This window comes from Thalia democratica, chromosome 6 (assembly GCF_965202585.1).
Source record: "Thalia democratica chromosome 6, ktThaDemo2.hap1.1, whole genome shotgun sequence".
Taxonomy (NCBI): domain Eukaryota; kingdom Metazoa; phylum Chordata; class Thaliacea; order Salpida; family Salpidae; genus Thalia; species Thalia democratica.
In genome coordinates, this window is record NC_139170.1 from 18,337,939 (window position 1) to 18,355,396 (window position 17,458).

A 17,458-nucleotide genomic window follows, 5' to 3' on the forward strand; every position below is an offset into this window, starting at 1 on the left:
ATACTTTTTCTTTATTTACTTTAGGTTTTATACTTATATTTTTCTGTTTTTCGTATAAGTCTTGTTTTTGTGTTTATTTGGGCTATAAATCTTATCTTTAAAGACTTTTATGAATTAAAATAATTTGTTTGTGATTAATAAATTTACTTAACTTTCCCTCGAAGCAGCTTGTCTTGTACATGTAGACAAAAAGGGTTTTATAATACTTTTTCTTTATTTACTTTAGGTTTTATACTTATATTTTTCTGTTTTTCGTATAAGTCTTGTTTTTGTGTTTATTTGGGCTATAAATCTTATCTTTAAAGACTTTTATGAATTAAAATAATTTGTTTGTGATTAATAAATTTACTTAACTTTCCCTGGTAAGTAACTCAAATGCCGGAAAAAAGTTTTAAGTTTTCTATTACAGTTCTACTATTATTATTTAGCTAGGGATAACTTTACTAACGTAGATCGACTATTAAAGGAAAAATTCTCTTAAGTAATATAATGATTTTCATATTTTTTCTTTTGAAAATTGTCACAAAAAAACATAAAACTGTTCAAAAAACTTTAAGAACAGCGAAAAACATTTCATCAACTTCAACAAACTTCTTTTAATTACATAGGATTGAGTATGTTTTATTATAATAAAAAAAAAAGTAATCTAAAAAGTTTATGGGTAGTATTTTTTCTCATTTAAAAAGGTGACTCTTACATTTCTTCTGGTGATGATGAATTAGAAGTACTAGTCAAAGTTAATTCAGATGATGATAAAGTAAAAGTAATTCGCAAAGAAAAAAGTAAAAAAGATAATTCAGAGAAGCCGACTGACAATAAAACAGACTTTGATGATGAAAGCACTGAATTTGCGTGTGAAAGTGTACAACTTCTTCCACAGGTATTAATATATAACTTGAGCTTTAATTTTTGCAACAAAAAATAACTCTTTCCTTAAGTTAATAATAGTGATTAAGTTCTTCAAAATACTTGAAACAGAATATTATAAAAAAACTTTATTTAAAGAAAAGACTGTTGTTGCAAAATAGTTTGAGATTTAAAGAATTTTTGTAAAGAATATTAAAATAATAATAACAATCTTTAAAGGAAAATTTAATTATACGGATTGGCGATATACTTAATTGATATGCAGTTAAAACTTAGCATAACTTCATGGAAACTTATATATAGTTTTTCATTTTAGATTTACTAGGTAATTAAATTTAATAGAAATCAAAATCCACCCAAAATTTAAATGCAAATGAGGAATTGAAGGCAACAGGAGGTGTAAAAAGTAGAATTTTTATGAAGTACTTTGGATGGAACAAGTTTCTGCTCTTTTGTGTCGTCATACTAGCTGTTGTAAACCACTCGTCGTTGCTAGTTGCTGACTGGTGGATTGCTCACTGGTGGGTTAAAATGTAATTTTTGTAAAATAAGAATACATTCACTAATTAAAAAAACAGACTTTCACTTTGAAGTAAATACTTATCCAGTAAAAAATAGTTATATACTTTACATTACTTTAATTTTATAATTAATTAAATTCTTTCAAGATTTTTTAAAGCAAACTCAGTTTCTCTCAAAGACCTTTTCAGTGCTTATTTAAAAATATCTAGAAAGATATATGATAGTCATGGAAAACAGAGCTAAAAAAAAAAGGATATATACAAATAATCTTTACTTTAACAAATCTTTACTTCAACAAATCTTTACTTATGAAACAAAGCTAACTATTTTTTTATCTCACGGTTAAATGTATGTTACAGTTTAATTTTTTTAACTTTTTAAAGAGGTCTTTGACCAAAACTGAGTCTGCTTTATAATATCCTGAAAGAATTTAATAAATATAATTTCTCCTCTAGAAGTTGAGATTTTTTTATTAGTTTTCGAAAAATCAAAACATAAAAAACAAAAATTAAGTTAACTTTAAAAAGCTTTTCTGGTGTGCAGTTTAATAAAATAATTTTTATAAGTTCTATGATTTTATTTTATACATAAGTAAAAAAGCGAAATATTGAATCTCATCATAAAGCATTCTAACCATTTAATTTTTCAAACTGCACTACCTTAATTAATTTTCATATATTTAATCAATAACACTTGTCATAAACGTTTTTGTTGATTCTCCTGTAGAGTATTCTTGCATTTATTAAAGTTTTCAAGCGTTTTGCCGATTGGTTTTGTTTAAAAAAGTTATCAAATTTATATAAGTTACGTTTTAAGCAAAATATAAGTTCTTAAAACTATGTTTATTATTTAAGTACATCTCTTGTTGCAAAACTTTTATTTCAATCGATTCTTTTATAAAAATACATATCTCTATCAATTTCGTTTCAGCTATAAGTAAATTATTAAATATTTTAAGGAAATTTGATAGTTATTTTTGTTTGATAAAAAACTTGTTTTTATTTAGTCTTTTTCATGTGCACAAATTGAAAAAACAACGACATGATTTATTATAAACTGTTTACTAGTAATTTAATTAAAAAACTTTTTTTCTACTTTTAGTTGTAACCTAATACATTTTCTACTGATTTTAAAGTTATTTTAATTGTCTAATAACTAAGTTGTAGTTAACACAATTATTGACTTAGTTGTTTCTCTATGACTTGATTTTGAAAAACTGAACTGTTTTTAAAAAGTATAGTTTTTAGGGCTACTAAAGCAAATGATTTTTTGACTGCACAAGAAGTTGTTAAAAAATCTCCAACAAACAATACTTCTATAAAGTTTAATGCTTCATATACAACAAATTCTACATACATCAATTCTACGCAAGCTACCTCTATTTCAGCAATCATTACTGAATTTGATAATTCGTTTTATTTAAATTTCTATATTGGTTTGTTTTAGTGTTGATATACACTAGTTGGTAATTTTTATCTATACATTATGTTTTTTAAATTCCTAAAAAAATGTATACTTTTAAGTTTAACAAAATTAAGTGTTAAATTTTAGTTATTTTTTCATACTAAAAAACTTCTACATTTACATTGCTTTTTGTTTTTTTTTATGAAACTATTCAAAATAAATATTTACATGTTAGTAAGTTTAAATAAAGATTTACATGTTAATAATATAACTTACTACAAAAGTAAGTATTTTTTTATTGCAAATTTCTAGTTGCGCTAATTCTTGTATATAGTTAAAGTCTTATCAAAATTTATAAAAAATCGTAGTGTACAAATATTTTAGTGTAAGTTTTTCTAAAACTATGTCTTGCGTTTTTGTGGCAATTTGAATGACATTAATTTTTTATAAACTAGATTAAGTTGAGCAGTAAAGAGAAAATTGCAGTTTGTCTAAATTTTACAAAAAGTAATTGCTATTTGCAGGTGTATGTTTTTCGGCATGTATTTTCATGATACTGAGATTTGTCTTTCAATTTCGCTACTGTGTTAGAGCTGGTATTAGGTTGCACGACAGAATGTTTAAATCTATATTACACACAACTGTTAGATTTTTCGATGTAAATCCTGTTGGTAAGTGTAATTTTTTCGATTTATAAAATTGAAGTGTTTTTAATAGTTTTTTCATGAAATTTTTTTAGTATATGTGTTATTAACTTAATTTTCATAGAATTATAGATGAATCATAGATATAAATAAATAATTATCAATTTAACAGTTCAGTAAAACAAATATTTTTAGGATAGTAAGAAACTAAAGTGTTATAAATTTGTTTTGTAAAAACAAAACTTACAAAGCCACTAAAAAAGTTCGAGTAAATGTTGCTAATTTTATTCTATATTTTAATTTTGCATATTTATAGTGTTTAATAATATACAAGCTATAATCAATACAATATTATATTATAAGAAAACGAAAACAATAAAAAGTGTTTAATCTATAAACCTAAAAGTTACGCAAAATACACCATTGTTTCTTGCAAATATTAAATTTAGCAATGCAGCAATAAGTTGTGGTATTGGAATTATTTTAATTTCTCAGTTAGAAAAAGTTCATTCACTTGGTGTATACTTTGAATTAAAAGCTATGCAAATGTAAGTACTTTCATTATGAACAAAACTATGTAGTACACTTTAAGTAATGCGTCTGTGTCAAATACCTACAGGCATACTTTACATTGAATTAGTGCAGGAAAAACTTCTTGTAAAATGTTATACCTATTTATCAGAAAATCAATTAAAAATTGTTAAAAAAATTACGTTTATAGGCTATTTATATTTTTTTTTATGTTTAACTCTTTTTTTTTCTTCTTATAAGTTCGATTTTGAATCTAGTTTAAGTATATCTTTTAAAGATACTTTAAAATATTAAACTTATTAATTTAATAGTATCTAGTTTCTTAAGACTACAAAAAATATTTACTAACTCAAACTTTATTATTTATTATTTAATTTAATATTTATTAACTCAAACAAAAGATACTTTAAAATATTAAACTTATTAATTTAATAGTATCTAGTTTCTTAAGACTACAAAAAATATTTATTAACTCAAACTTTGGTTAATACAGGCAAATATAAGTTGTAAGAAAGCATAACTTAAACTCGTAGATATTTATTTAAAAGAATTGTAAAGTTCAGGTTGGCTAGTATAATTAAAGGTCAGTCTGATTTGCATATTTGCTGAGTCATCAAAAAATAGTTTTTTAATATTTTTTAGGCACAAGCTTTTTTTTAGTTTACAAACTTAGTTTCTAAAACAAAAATTCGAAAATTAACACTGTCTGCAAAGTTGTAATTGAACAAAACAGTAGGGTGAGGATTTTGATCAATTATAACTATTAACTTTGAATATTTCTACAACCAAACTATGAACTTAACGTGATTACAATATTTTTAGTTTATAATACGCTTTTTGTAATAAAACATATATTTGTTTTTTAGTTTTTTTTTCGTAAGTTTATAATCTTTATTTAAATAAGCTCTTTACATTTCAGTAAATTGAGCAATCTTTTTTAATTAAGACTAATAACTATATAATATATTATTTAAAAAATAAAAAATTTTAACTAGTGCATCTGTTCCCATAATAAGTTTTGATAAATACTTTTAAAATTAAAATAAAAATTCAATCAGTTTTTTATTTAAGCATCTGTTGTACTAAATTTGTATAATTTTTTTAGGTAGAATACTTAATCGATTTTCAAAAGACCTTGGTTTAATTGATGAATTAATGCCAGGCTTTTTTATGGATTTCATATACGTAAGTTAATACAAATTGATTAATTATGTATGCTTTATAAAAAAAAAATAAAGCTTTAGCAATTTATCAAACGTACTTTACTTAAATTGTTGAAAATTTAGATAGTTAACAATTAAATATATATATAAGTTAAGTAAAAAATATTGAAATTAATCAAAAATATATTTTTATAGTTGTTTGTGTACACTTGGATTGTGTTGACAGTTGCGTGTTTGGTAAATCCCCTCGTGATTATTCCTATTCTACCAATAGTAGTTTGTTTCACCATTCTCAGACAATATTATGTGCGTAGATCCAGAGACATCAAAAGACTTGAAGGAAATAGTAAGAACTTTTTCTTATTGTTACATTTTAGTTGATGTAGTGCTAAAAATTTTTTTAAACCTATTTCTTAAATGCTGTTAATAAAAATTAGAATCATAATTTTTAAACATCTACAGACAGAAGCCCAATATTTTCCCATTTATCAAACACATTGGAAGGACTAACTACAGTGCGTGCATTTAACATGCAAGAAAATTTTGAAAATAAGTTTCATCAGATGCAAGACCTACACAGTGGTCAGTCAAAAGGCATTGTTATGTTTTATATTTTCAATTTATTAGGCTCCGATATTTGTTTATCAAAAAAAAAATCGAAAGCTAGAAAAATTAACTAAGCTTTTTACTGTAAACTCTTAATTTAATTATAGCTATAAAATTAGGATTTTTTTGAATTAAATTAAATACCATTTATGATTACAACTATCTTAATTAATTAATAGTGTCAACTATTTACATCTGAATATTTTTAGACTAACGTCTGATTTAATGCTTAGTTGAAAAAGTATAAACTTAATTTTTAAACTTAATAACTTCGGAAAGAATAATTTAAGTTTCAAACATAATAAAACAAAAACAGAGAATATTAGAGTTTATAGTATAAATTTTTTTCGAACTTTTGTCAGCCATACTCTAATTCTAATATATAAATCACGGTACAGTAAATAAAATTATGTTAGTATAAAAATTGAATTTATAAATCAAACTCTTTAAGATAATAATAAAAATAACTAAAAGTCTTAATTTTTATCTAAATAATTTAGATATAGTTGCATAAATATTTTGAAGTTTAAAAAAAAGATAAAAACTTTCAAGAATTAGAAAGAAACTTTGTAGCACTGAAGTTATTTACATAAATATATTTAGCCTAGAAAAGGTTTTAAAACAATAACAATTTTTACTAGTATTCAGAGATAAAAAATAAGTTAATATTAACTAAAACAACTAAAGAGCTAGAAGTATCAAAAAGTATACAATAGTATGTGATTGTCTTTCCTTACCTTGTCTACTACTATTGAAATTCAATGTATTTTTTCTAAGGTTAGATCGTTGTTAAAAGGTACTTAAGTAACCGTAACTTGATTGACATGAAAATATTGTCAACTTCTTTCTACAGCTTCCTGGTTCTTGTTCATGACTTCTTCCCGCTGGTTCGGTCAGCGGCTCGACAGCTTGTGCGTCATCTTCATCGCCAGCGTGGCTTACCTCTCCATACTCCACACCACCTCCGAGTCGTCGCCAGGCAACGTGGGTCTCACCCTCACCTACGCTCTCTCGCTCATTGGAATGTTCCAGTATTGCGTCACACAGAGCACTGAAGTGGAAAATCTGGTGCGTTTGTTTTATGATAAAAGTTTTTCTGGAAACATTTAAGTCTTAGAGCAAACAGTATATCTATATAGTTTTATCTCAATTTAAAAAAAAATAAATTTTGTTTTCTTTAAGTGTTACAGAGTTAAGGCTAAACCGATTATTTTAAATATATCAAATTTGTGTTTTCGTTTTTATTTTTATATAGTAAAATGTTTTTCATAAAGTCCTTATATATTATCATATAACATTTTTGCTGACTATAAGATAACTTCACAAGCATACATTACTCGGTACCGTTACTACATCGGTGACTATAGTTTTTTTTCTATAAACTTCTCAAATAATTATCGATATTGTAATAGGTTTGTTCAAGTTTGTTAAAATACTTTTTTTATAAGAAGTTTAAATAACATCCGATTTAAGATTTCAGAGATGATTTATTTTCAATACTTTTAAGGAAGCTTAACTGTGTATTTTCAAAATACAGTAAATATGTAACTCTGAAGAAATTTGAAAACTATTTTCACTTTTAATATCTAGAACTTAAGTTTTTAAACCAAACTACACTATTTAAATATAAAAATGTATATAAAGCTACATAAAAAATGTAATGTTTGTAAAATGTAAATAAAAAAAACAAACAATTTATATGTGAGTTCTATGCTGTTCATTGTGCTTATCTAAAAGTACGTTAATCAGAGGTTTTATAGTGTTAACGTAAAATATGTTTTTTTTTCAAATCTTTCCTGTATACTGTTGTAGATTTTATTAGGTGTTTGAAATACTGTTTTTAGCTTCTATAAAACAAGCTTAATTGGTTTTGGCAATCACAAGCTTTAGAATTTAATACTTGGTAAAAAGCTAAACAAAAAAAGTACTAACTTAACCATATTTACATGGTTTAGTTTTATACAGACTAAATTAGCTAACTCATATTGAGCTAATTCAGTAGGCAAAAGTCAGTTGTTCTATTATGTTGCTTCTTTTTTTTTACTATATTTAAAACTTGAACTTTCATTGTTTCCTAAAAAGATGTTTCAGTCTTTTTTATATATATTTTTAGTATTTTACTTCAGTATTTTTTAAATAATACATTTTCTATGGAAAACTACAAAATTAAATTTAATAGCTAATGTCAACTTTTTAAAGTTTTAGGAATTATGTTTATAATGGTTTTATGAACATTAGTATAAGCTTTTTAAATTCTTTTTTAATGACAAAAATATTCCAGAAAAGCTTTAAAGAAGTAATTTTTTTAAACTTTATTAATCTATTGACGTGTTACAAACAACAAGAAATTTAGTAATACTAGGTTCGTTGAAAATTCCAGTAAACTAGTAGACTTGATTATAAAGCGTAAGAAACATCAGTCAATTTGATTGTTTATGTAACAACCGCCAAAAATATTTATACTAAAACTAATTTATACAAAACTTTTGATGATCTGTTTTTTTTCATACATTAAAAAAGAATCTTATTATATAAATAAATTAAGGAAATAAATTTTATTTTGGTTTTTTTCATACATACTAAAATATTGACAGAATTTTATTTATTTTTGTGTGTTTATTCTACAAGTAATTTTAAATACACTATAAAACTTGGTTTGAAATCATTTCTACGTTTTATGTTTCAACTTTTTCATTTGTAAATTGCATTCATTAAAAAATTTTTTGTAACTTAGCTTGCTTCTTTTCGTTTTATATTTTCATTAGTGTGGTTCTAAATTACAAATTTAGTTATTTATTTTGTATTTGAAACCTATATAACCAAACCAAAATTAAAGTTTAATAAAAGTATAACTAAAACTTAGTGAAATTTAAGCTTAAATTTAAAGCAAACTCAAAAATTAGATTGAAAACATATAATAAGGAAGGAATCTTTGGTATTTGAAACTTTTCTTAGTCTTCGATTAATTATTTAGGGAAGTTGTTCTAATATCTGTTTCGGATGGTTAAAACCATGATATACATAAATCTTAGGGAGTTTGATTAATTGTGTGGTTTGTATTTGCTTAAGTTTGAATTTCTATAAGTTACATGTAAAAGATGTGTTTTAACTAGTCCGGATTCTAATGTAATTTTAAAACGATGATCTTTAAATATAAAAAATAAATTTTTGGTGGCGTTTTCAGAAAATTGCCTTTTAATATTACTAAGCCGTCATCCATATATAGACTAAAATCTTGTTGTTGAAAACTTTAATTAAAAGTTTTTCGTTTTATAAATAACTGCCTACCAAGTTTCAGGTTTTAACGCCATTGTATCATCCCATGCTTATGTTTGAAATGTTATCCGAAGTAGTTTTTTTCCAGATCTCGACATTTTGTTTAAATTTAGTTTGCACGATTGTAGTTATAAAATACTATTTTTTACTTTAATATTAGAATGTTTTTTTAGCAATTTCTAACGCTTTGATTAAGGATTTTAATTTCTAACTAAAGTAAATTTTTCTTTGTAAAGGTTTAAAAATCTATAGTTTGGGTTCAATTTTGGAACCAGTTTCATTCAATTTCTATCAACTTTAAATCAATTTTTTAAAGTTTTTAATAAAAGCTATCTTGCAAAATAAATGTTTCATTTTAAATGTTTTTATATCAAAAAAGCAAAACACTTATCAAAATATATGATATATTTTTAAACTTAAATAGAGCTATAGATTTATTACTTCATTTTACTCATAATTTGTATATACACTGGTTCGCGTCAATAAAAGATGTTCCTGATTTTTATTTGATATACAAGCATTAATTCTAATACTTATACAGAATCAGGGTTTGTTTTCTTATAAATATACTTCGCTGTTCTTTATTTATAAAGTATGGAGTACTTTGAATTATATTTAATTATTACAACGTATAATTTTTGTGTATACATGTTTATTTATAATATTACAATATGAATTTATTAGTCATACTTATTTTATACTAATTATTTTAAATTATTACACTTTTTATAAAAAACACTTTAATATTGATCATTAATCTTTAAAAAATATATGATAACTAAAGAGAATCTTGCAAGATGATGTAATTTTATGAAGATGTTTAAACTTTTTTAATATTCTAAAACAATTTTGTTGATGGATATTTTTGCCTTAGTTTTATCGCTTAACATATATCAGTTTTTTGATGGTTTACATCAGTGGTCTGTCATAACATTAGTTTATCCTTCGTTTTAGTCTAATCTAAACAGTTCTGCAACAAATTTTATATTGTTTTAAAAGATTATTATTTTCCGAAGTTTTTAGATTTTTTTAAATATTTTTCCTGATAAGCTAGTTATTGTTTATTTTGTTAAAATATTTCTGAGTCATTATTTATGATGATAATACTTAAATTTTAAACTCATGTTTGTAATAAAAGTTTTATCTTACATTTTTATGATTATTTACTGTCAGAAGAACAAATTATTAAATTAAATGGTCATTCACAAGACTATTTACTTTTTATACTTTTATCTGTATTTTTATGCAAATTTGTCCACAATTCTACGCAAATAAATTACTATTTATTACGAATTACTTCTTAGTTTTATACTCAATATCATATTGAAATTGAAAGCTTGGTGAAAATTAAAGTTTTGATTGCAATTTAACTGAGGTATAAGTTTAGAAAATTGTTTTGCGTATAAGTTTTCTTCAAAAGTATTTTTAATTTGCACGTGGTCAGTAAAACTTCACGTGATACTGTCAATTTCACTGCAAACAACACTTAATTGCTGTTATTTTAAACACTGGTTAAAAACCTGTACAAATATTTTAGCTTTATACCTAAAATTTTTAACGAAGGTTTATACGATGATAATTTATATAGAAAAACAAAATTATTTAAACTTTTATTTAAGTTGAAACATTTTTTTGAAAACTACTAAATTCTTTTAGTTTTGATATTTCTAATTGTTTAAGTGAACTAACTTTTTATTCAAATAGTTTATATTTTATTTTATTTAGATGACTTCAGTGGAAAGGTTGCAGGCTTACTCAGATCTTCCTTCCGAAGTTACTCCTGGAAGTATGCGGAGGGTTCCTCCGAAAACCTGGCCTCAAAATGGCACCGTGTCTTTCGACAAACTTTGTTTTTCTCACTACAAGGGAGGGCCCGATATTCTCAAAGATCTAACTTTCAGCATTGGAGCAAACGAAAAGGTTTTTACAAGAAATAAAGTTTTTGTTACTTGTAATTCTGCACGTTTCAGTATCTATTAAAAGTAAAAAACGATTTTTTTAGTATTGTTGGATGAACTGATATGAGCTGACTTTTGTTTAAATGTTTAAATATTTAGTTTGAAAATTAACAGTATTTTTTAGAAAATTAGAAGCTAACTTGAAACCAAAACTAGTTTCATATATTTTTCAAAACATTTAAGTTGAAATATTTTTATTTTTACCATTTTTTTTTTTAATAGTTTCTTATAAAGCTTAGATATTTAGATTTAAAAACCATAAATTATAAGCATTTCAAACTTAAAAGAAAATCATTTAAAGTTTTAAAAATCTTTTAAAGAAAAATGCAACCCCAAATAACATTTTTCTAGTTTAAATAAGTAATTAAAGCAGTTTAATATTAAAGAAGATGAAGTTTCTTTAAAAAATAAAAGGAGGGAGGAGATATATTTATAGCTTTTAAATACTTAAGTTTTGTATAACTCGTCTAACTAAAATCTTCAAAGCAATTCCTAACACAATTAAAACAATTACTTTTTGATTGTATTTTTTAACCTACATTTTTCGGCATAAAACTTTTCATTGCTGTGTTTTTATAGTGCTGTGTTTTATGAAAAAAAAATAAGTTTATTTGCACAAGTATCATACCATAAAATTTTGAACAGTTGTATTTTATTTTCTGGCAGTGAATCTCAGTCTAAATGTACAAGTTTAAATTACATTTTTATATTTTCAGGTTGGAGTTATCGGAAGGACGGGTGCAGGAAAAAGCTCGCTAATTGCTGCCATCTACCGTTTAAATGTTTTTTCAAGCGGTGAAATATTTATTGATGGCATTCCTATCTCTAATATCGAGTTGAAAAATCTCAGATCTGCTCTATCAATTATACCTCAAGTAGTTATTTTAAAATTTCCATATGTCGATTTTGTTTAATTTTTCTAAACAAAACTTTAAACTAAAAATGTTTCAACTTATTGTCTAGATAGCTCTGTTTTACATCAAAAACTATATTTTTTATTATTTATTTTCAGGATCCTCGTTTGTTCTACGGAACGATTCGTTTTAACATGGATCCATTGAGTGTGTACACCGATGATGAGCTCTGGACTTCGCTTGAAAAAGTTTGGTGTTATTTATTTGTATTCTAGTAAAACAATATAGTAAAAAAATATTTTTTTAAATTACTTTTACAAAAACTGTGTGTCTCCTTAAAGACAAGTCTAATCTCAGTATTAGTACTTTACTCTTAATTTTCTTTTTTAGTTTTGTTTTCTTCAAACATTTATTTTATAGAACTTTTTATGACATAAAAGTTTTTTAGATACTATAATCAGTTTTATTTGTTAGGTTCAGCTGAAGTCAAGAGTTTCCAATTACAAATTGAAACTGCTCACACAAGTCAACGAAGGCGGGTCTAACTTCAGTGTAGGAGAAAGACAACTTTTTTGTCTCGCAAGAGCTATCTTGCGAAAAAGTAAAATCGTTCTGATTGATGAAGCTACTGCCAATGTTGATCTCGAGTAACTTTTTTTATATACGAAAACTTAATAGTTTTATAATAAATGACAACAAAAAAAGCAATTAAATTTGTTTTTCAGAACGGATCGTTTAATTCAAAAAGCGTTAAGAGAAAGTTTACGGGAATGTACAGTTATTACAATTGCTCACAGAATAAACACTATCATTGACTGCAATAAAGTTTTGGTGAGTTAACCAATATGTATTGTTTTTGATAACCGAAAATTTTGATTACTTTAAGTTGTCGCTAAAACAAACAGTTAATTTCGATATGTATGTATACTTTATATTGTACAACAATTATTATCAAAAATAAATACAACGCTTGATTAAGTTTTATTGTTTTGTAATAAATTTTTCAATCATTTTCTTTTGTTTTAAGTTAAAAGATATTGCTTTTTTTTTTCTATAAAAAGCACTAACGAAACATAGTATTGAACTATATAGTTTAATTTTGGAAAAAAAAATCTAACTATACCTTCACAAAAAACTATTAAATATAGTTTTATATTTAAGTAGTTTAATATATAGTTTTATATTTACTATAATTAAATGTTTCCAAGCATTTTGTGCATAAAAAGGGAATTTTTAAATTTAGTACTTTATAATGACAATATAAATATAGAAGCAATATGGTAGTTGCTTAAACATTACACAGTTTTTTTCATGTGATATATTTTTTTGTGACTTGATTAGTTTGTTAGGGTAGTAGATAGTGGTAACTAATGTTAAAGCTTCTACAAATAATACTGTAAATAAATATTTTTTTATAACACATTATTTTTGTACAAATGCCGTAAGTTTTTTATTTATTAAAATTTATTTACTTTTTTTTTTGTGTTATTCTTTATGAATATAAATTTATATTAAACACCAGATTTGAGAACAAAATTCGCTTTATATAACTAGTAATGATTACTGTTAAGATTATAAAGTTACACCCAGCTACTAAATAAAATTTCATTTTTAACCATAAAATATTTTTAATTATTACGAAAATTTCTACTAAAATAACTCTTTATTACAAACTTTAGTTTATAAATTACTTTAGTATACTATAGCACACTGAGCATAAACTGTCTTTACGTTAAGCACACTAATAGCATAAAAAAAATTGTTGCGCACAAAAATTATAGTAAGGTAAAATGTGTTTTTTAAATGACGATTATTAAGTCCTCTACTATAAAAAAAAAACATTATAATTCAAATAATAATTCTTTGAACGTTTTTTTATACCACTCAAACCATTAAAGAGTATTGTTTTTTATCAATAGTTTTTGTTTTTTTGTAGTTTAATGTGCACAGAGTTAATTTTCAAGAAGTTTACTGTGAACAGCTTTAACCAAGGTTGAAGACCACTGTACTAGAGTATGCAAGAGTAGTATACTAAAGTTGACTCATTATTTATAGCATGCTACGTATACTTATTATACTTTTTGTATAAAGAAAAAAGATGTTTGGTTAGAACTTCTATATTTTTTAAATCGAATTGAGTAAGAACTGAGAGATTATGCAAACTAATTGATCTGAAATTTATTTTTTTCACCTGAAACAAATTTCTTGTGTATACACGCAGAAACTGATTTAAGTTTATGTTTGAAATTTCATTTTTAGTTTAAATTACACTCAACACCAACACTCATAGTACTTGTAAAATACAGATGTCGTAAACCGAACCTTTAAAAGGAGTGTTATAAATTTACAATTTTTTTCAAACTTTTTATTTGTTCAAGGTTTTTTTTAGTTATATTTTAACTAGGTTTTTTTATTAATAGTTTTGTAAAGGACAAAACAATCGTTCTGCAAGAAACATGATTTCTGATTATTATTGCAGTGTCGTTTATCTCTTACAATTCTGCTTTGAAAAGACTATATAGTAGATAAATTTTAATCAAGATTTGACGTGTTTCTGTTTTATTTAAATGGACCAAACTTTATTTTCAGTTTAGAATAAAATTATTATTTCTTTAATCTTTTAGAATTTTTAATTACTAGACTGTATTAAACTTCATACCCATAAATATACTTGTTAAAGAAATCTTTTTAGCCTTGTTAAATTTAATTATGATCTTTCAAGCTTAGTGATTATTTATCATAATGTAAGCTTTTTTTACCGGCTTTATTTTATTTGCTTTTAAACAATGACTATGATCTCTATTTTGAAAGAATATTTTGTATGATTGCAGTATTGTAGTCAAATGTTTACTAGTATATGTACAAAGCTTTAGATAAACAACAATTTATATCGTGTTTTATTTTTTCTTCAATCAAAAAAAAACTCAAGGTGATGGACAGAGGAAATGCAGTGGAGTTTGGTGAACCTTACAAACTGATAAAGCAGTCACTAGAGGTCAGTGACGAGAAAAAAAAGTCTTTTTTGTATTCAATGATGCAATCTTATGGTGAACAACAAGTAAAAGAACTAATTCAACTCGCATCAGAAGTTTGTTTTATCTTAGTATTAGTGTATCACTATTTAAAACACTATTTTCTTATATTTTTAGATGTTATAAATTTTTTTTAAACTTTTGTTTTTAAAACTTAAGAAGCATTGATTTCTGTACTATAAACTAAAAGTTTGTAATTTTTAGATTGTACACAGTCTTAACTTCAGAAAAACTAAAGTTTCAAGTTTATTTTTCTTTAAGATTGCTCTATTTTGTTGTAATTATGCAGCATTAAAATTTTAGGCACACTTTCATCGTCAAGAAGAAAATAAAAACTGAATTTTGTACTCTTTTAAACTTAATATTGCTATATTACTGACTTATTGCCAAAGTTTCGGTTTGTCTTTTTAAAATGATTACTTTTGATCATGAAATAGTTTTAATTATTTACTGTATGATATGCTATTAAAATGCCTACTTGCTTTTTTATCAACCATTTTTCTACAAAATAATTAAAAAATAAACTTATTGTGTCTGACTTTTTTTTTTGAACTAATCAAAGAAACCTTAGTTTAAACTTTTCAACAGTTTCTATCAATTTTCTTTGTTTTTTTAGCATAATATACAACAAAATTTGGTTTATGACCACGTAGCATATCGATTCTACACATAAGTATTGCAGTTTTTCAAGTATTTATATCCCATCATTTTTTTTTGTCTTATTATGAAATAAAAAAAATTTGACTTTTTTTTTAATGATAATTTTTTTTTTAACACAGCTGAAATTCTTTTTTAACATATTTTCAATTGATATCAGTTTTATCATTATGACAAGTACATTTGACTTCATACTTTTTCAATGTATTTAATTTCAAAAGTTTAAAAGTTGAAAAATACCAACAGATGCCAATTAAAAAAATTAATGAAGTTATTAGTTTTTTATTGAAAGTTTTACTTACGTTTTGAACTATATATACTTTTTTAAAGATTTATTAGTGTCGTTTTGGTATAAGATATATTTTATTTTCAGTAAGACTGTTTAAGGAGCAATTTAAAAAGTAAATAAAAGCATTAATTATTATTTATTACTTATTAATAAGAATACTCTGTAAGTAGCCAATACCAGAGTTTTTCTAATATTTTTGAAACTTTAGCTAATCTTAACGGTTTTATTTGATATTTTTATGTTATAATTTATAACTAGATCACTTTTCAAAGTATAGTTACTGTATGCGAACTTTTGTAACTTTGCCTTTCTATCTATTTATATAGTTAGTTGTTTTGTAACAAAATTTTGCTTAATTTTTTTTTCACTAATCTCCTTACAAGAAAAATAAGAATATAAAATTCATAATCTTCTTATGCTTAAATACTATACAATAATTTTTTAGTAAGTATTAAGCTTATTAACTACCAAATTTTAGTTACTTTTGTGTTATAATTTTAACTTTTGATATTGTACTTTTTTTTGTAAAACTATAATCTATTTACACTACTCTCATATAACTATAACATGGTGCATGTACCTAAACTATATTTATAATTAAAAAAATATGTATTTAAAATTTTCAAATACAATATAAAAACTATTTGAAGTTTTTATAAAACATAACTTTTTAGTCAAGCTTATACATATTTTAACGAAAAGCAAAAATATTACTCTCTTACAAAACTTTTGAACCATAAAATAAAAAAACTATCATAAAAAAATGTATATTATTTTGTAAAGATTCGTATTTTTTTTTATTATGAGATTCTACTCTTATTTGTTTAATTACTCCGGCCAGTAACCTACTAGCTAAAGTACATAATTTTTTTAATTTAATGTATAATACTAGTTAAACGCTTTTCTTATTCCTAAAAGTTAAAGTTTTACCGAAATTTTTTAATCGAAAAACTACTATTTTAAAGGTAACAATTAAATTACGGCATTTTTTTCATATTAGTGTTCTCTAAAGGGCGTTTTTGTTCTAAACAAAACAACGTTTGTTGATAATAAAACAAGTTTTTTAGTACGAATTTAGTACCTAGCTATAGAAGTAAGGTGTTAAAGATAATCCTGATTCTAAAAATACTGTAGAAGATATATATAATGCTGTAGAACTTGTTCTTAAAAAACTGAAAAAATATATCTTATAGTACTAAGATAATTTGAAAAATATTTATAACATATCTGTAACGAGACATTGGAGACCATGTGTGGCATGTATTTTAGGAATATTCTTTAAGGAATTAGGTGCCTTATCAATTAAAAAACGCAGCGAAAAAAAAACTTTAGTGTATTACTAAACAACTTTTTAACGAGTTTAAAATTTTGACAGTATAGTTTGCGATAATACTTTACTTTGCGACATTTCACTATGATAATAGTAAGAAAAACTGTGTGAATAACTTTCTACTTTGAAACAGCAAGTCTACAATTATAATACAAGTGTGTGGTAGTGGTTTATTTAGTTTTGTTAAAAAAGAAGCTTGATGTCAGGGATGTTTTGTTGAAAATACTATATAATTTTTGCGGTTATTTCTACTTATACTTTTGTATATGCTTTTTTAGTGCTTAAGTGCACAGTTTATTTGCTAACAAGCATAATATTTCTTCTT

The 17,458-nt window shown here is 24.1% G+C and overlaps 1 protein-coding gene across 1 annotated transcript in view; it reads left to right on the forward strand.

Moving 5' to 3' along the window:
• The window catches only part of LOC145838432 (ATP-binding cassette sub-family C member 4-like), a 28,826-nt gene extending 13,276 nt beyond the window's left edge, over positions 1-15,550 (forward strand). The window contains exons 16-30 of the mRNA XM_082946022.1: positions 687-880; positions 1,210-1,388; positions 2,637-2,824; positions 3,318-3,464; positions 5,074-5,153; positions 5,327-5,477; positions 5,594-5,713; positions 6,591-6,805; positions 10,739-10,933; positions 11,688-11,846; positions 11,984-12,073; positions 12,300-12,472; positions 12,551-12,656; positions 14,755-14,913; positions 15,161-15,550. Coding sequence (XP_082802148.1) covers positions 687-880; positions 1,210-1,388; positions 2,637-2,824; positions 3,318-3,464; positions 5,074-5,153; positions 5,327-5,477; positions 5,594-5,713; positions 6,591-6,805; positions 10,739-10,933; positions 11,688-11,846; positions 11,984-12,073; positions 12,300-12,472; positions 12,551-12,656; positions 14,755-14,913; positions 15,161-15,196 — 2,192 coding nt within the window. The 3' untranslated portion in view covers positions 15,197-15,550. The remainder of the gene's footprint in view (positions 1-686; positions 881-1,209; positions 1,389-2,636; positions 2,825-3,317; positions 3,465-5,073; positions 5,154-5,326; positions 5,478-5,593; positions 5,714-6,590; positions 6,806-10,738; positions 10,934-11,687; positions 11,847-11,983; positions 12,074-12,299; positions 12,473-12,550; positions 12,657-14,754; positions 14,914-15,160) is intronic.
• Positions 15,551-17,458: the final 1,908 nt, after the last annotated feature.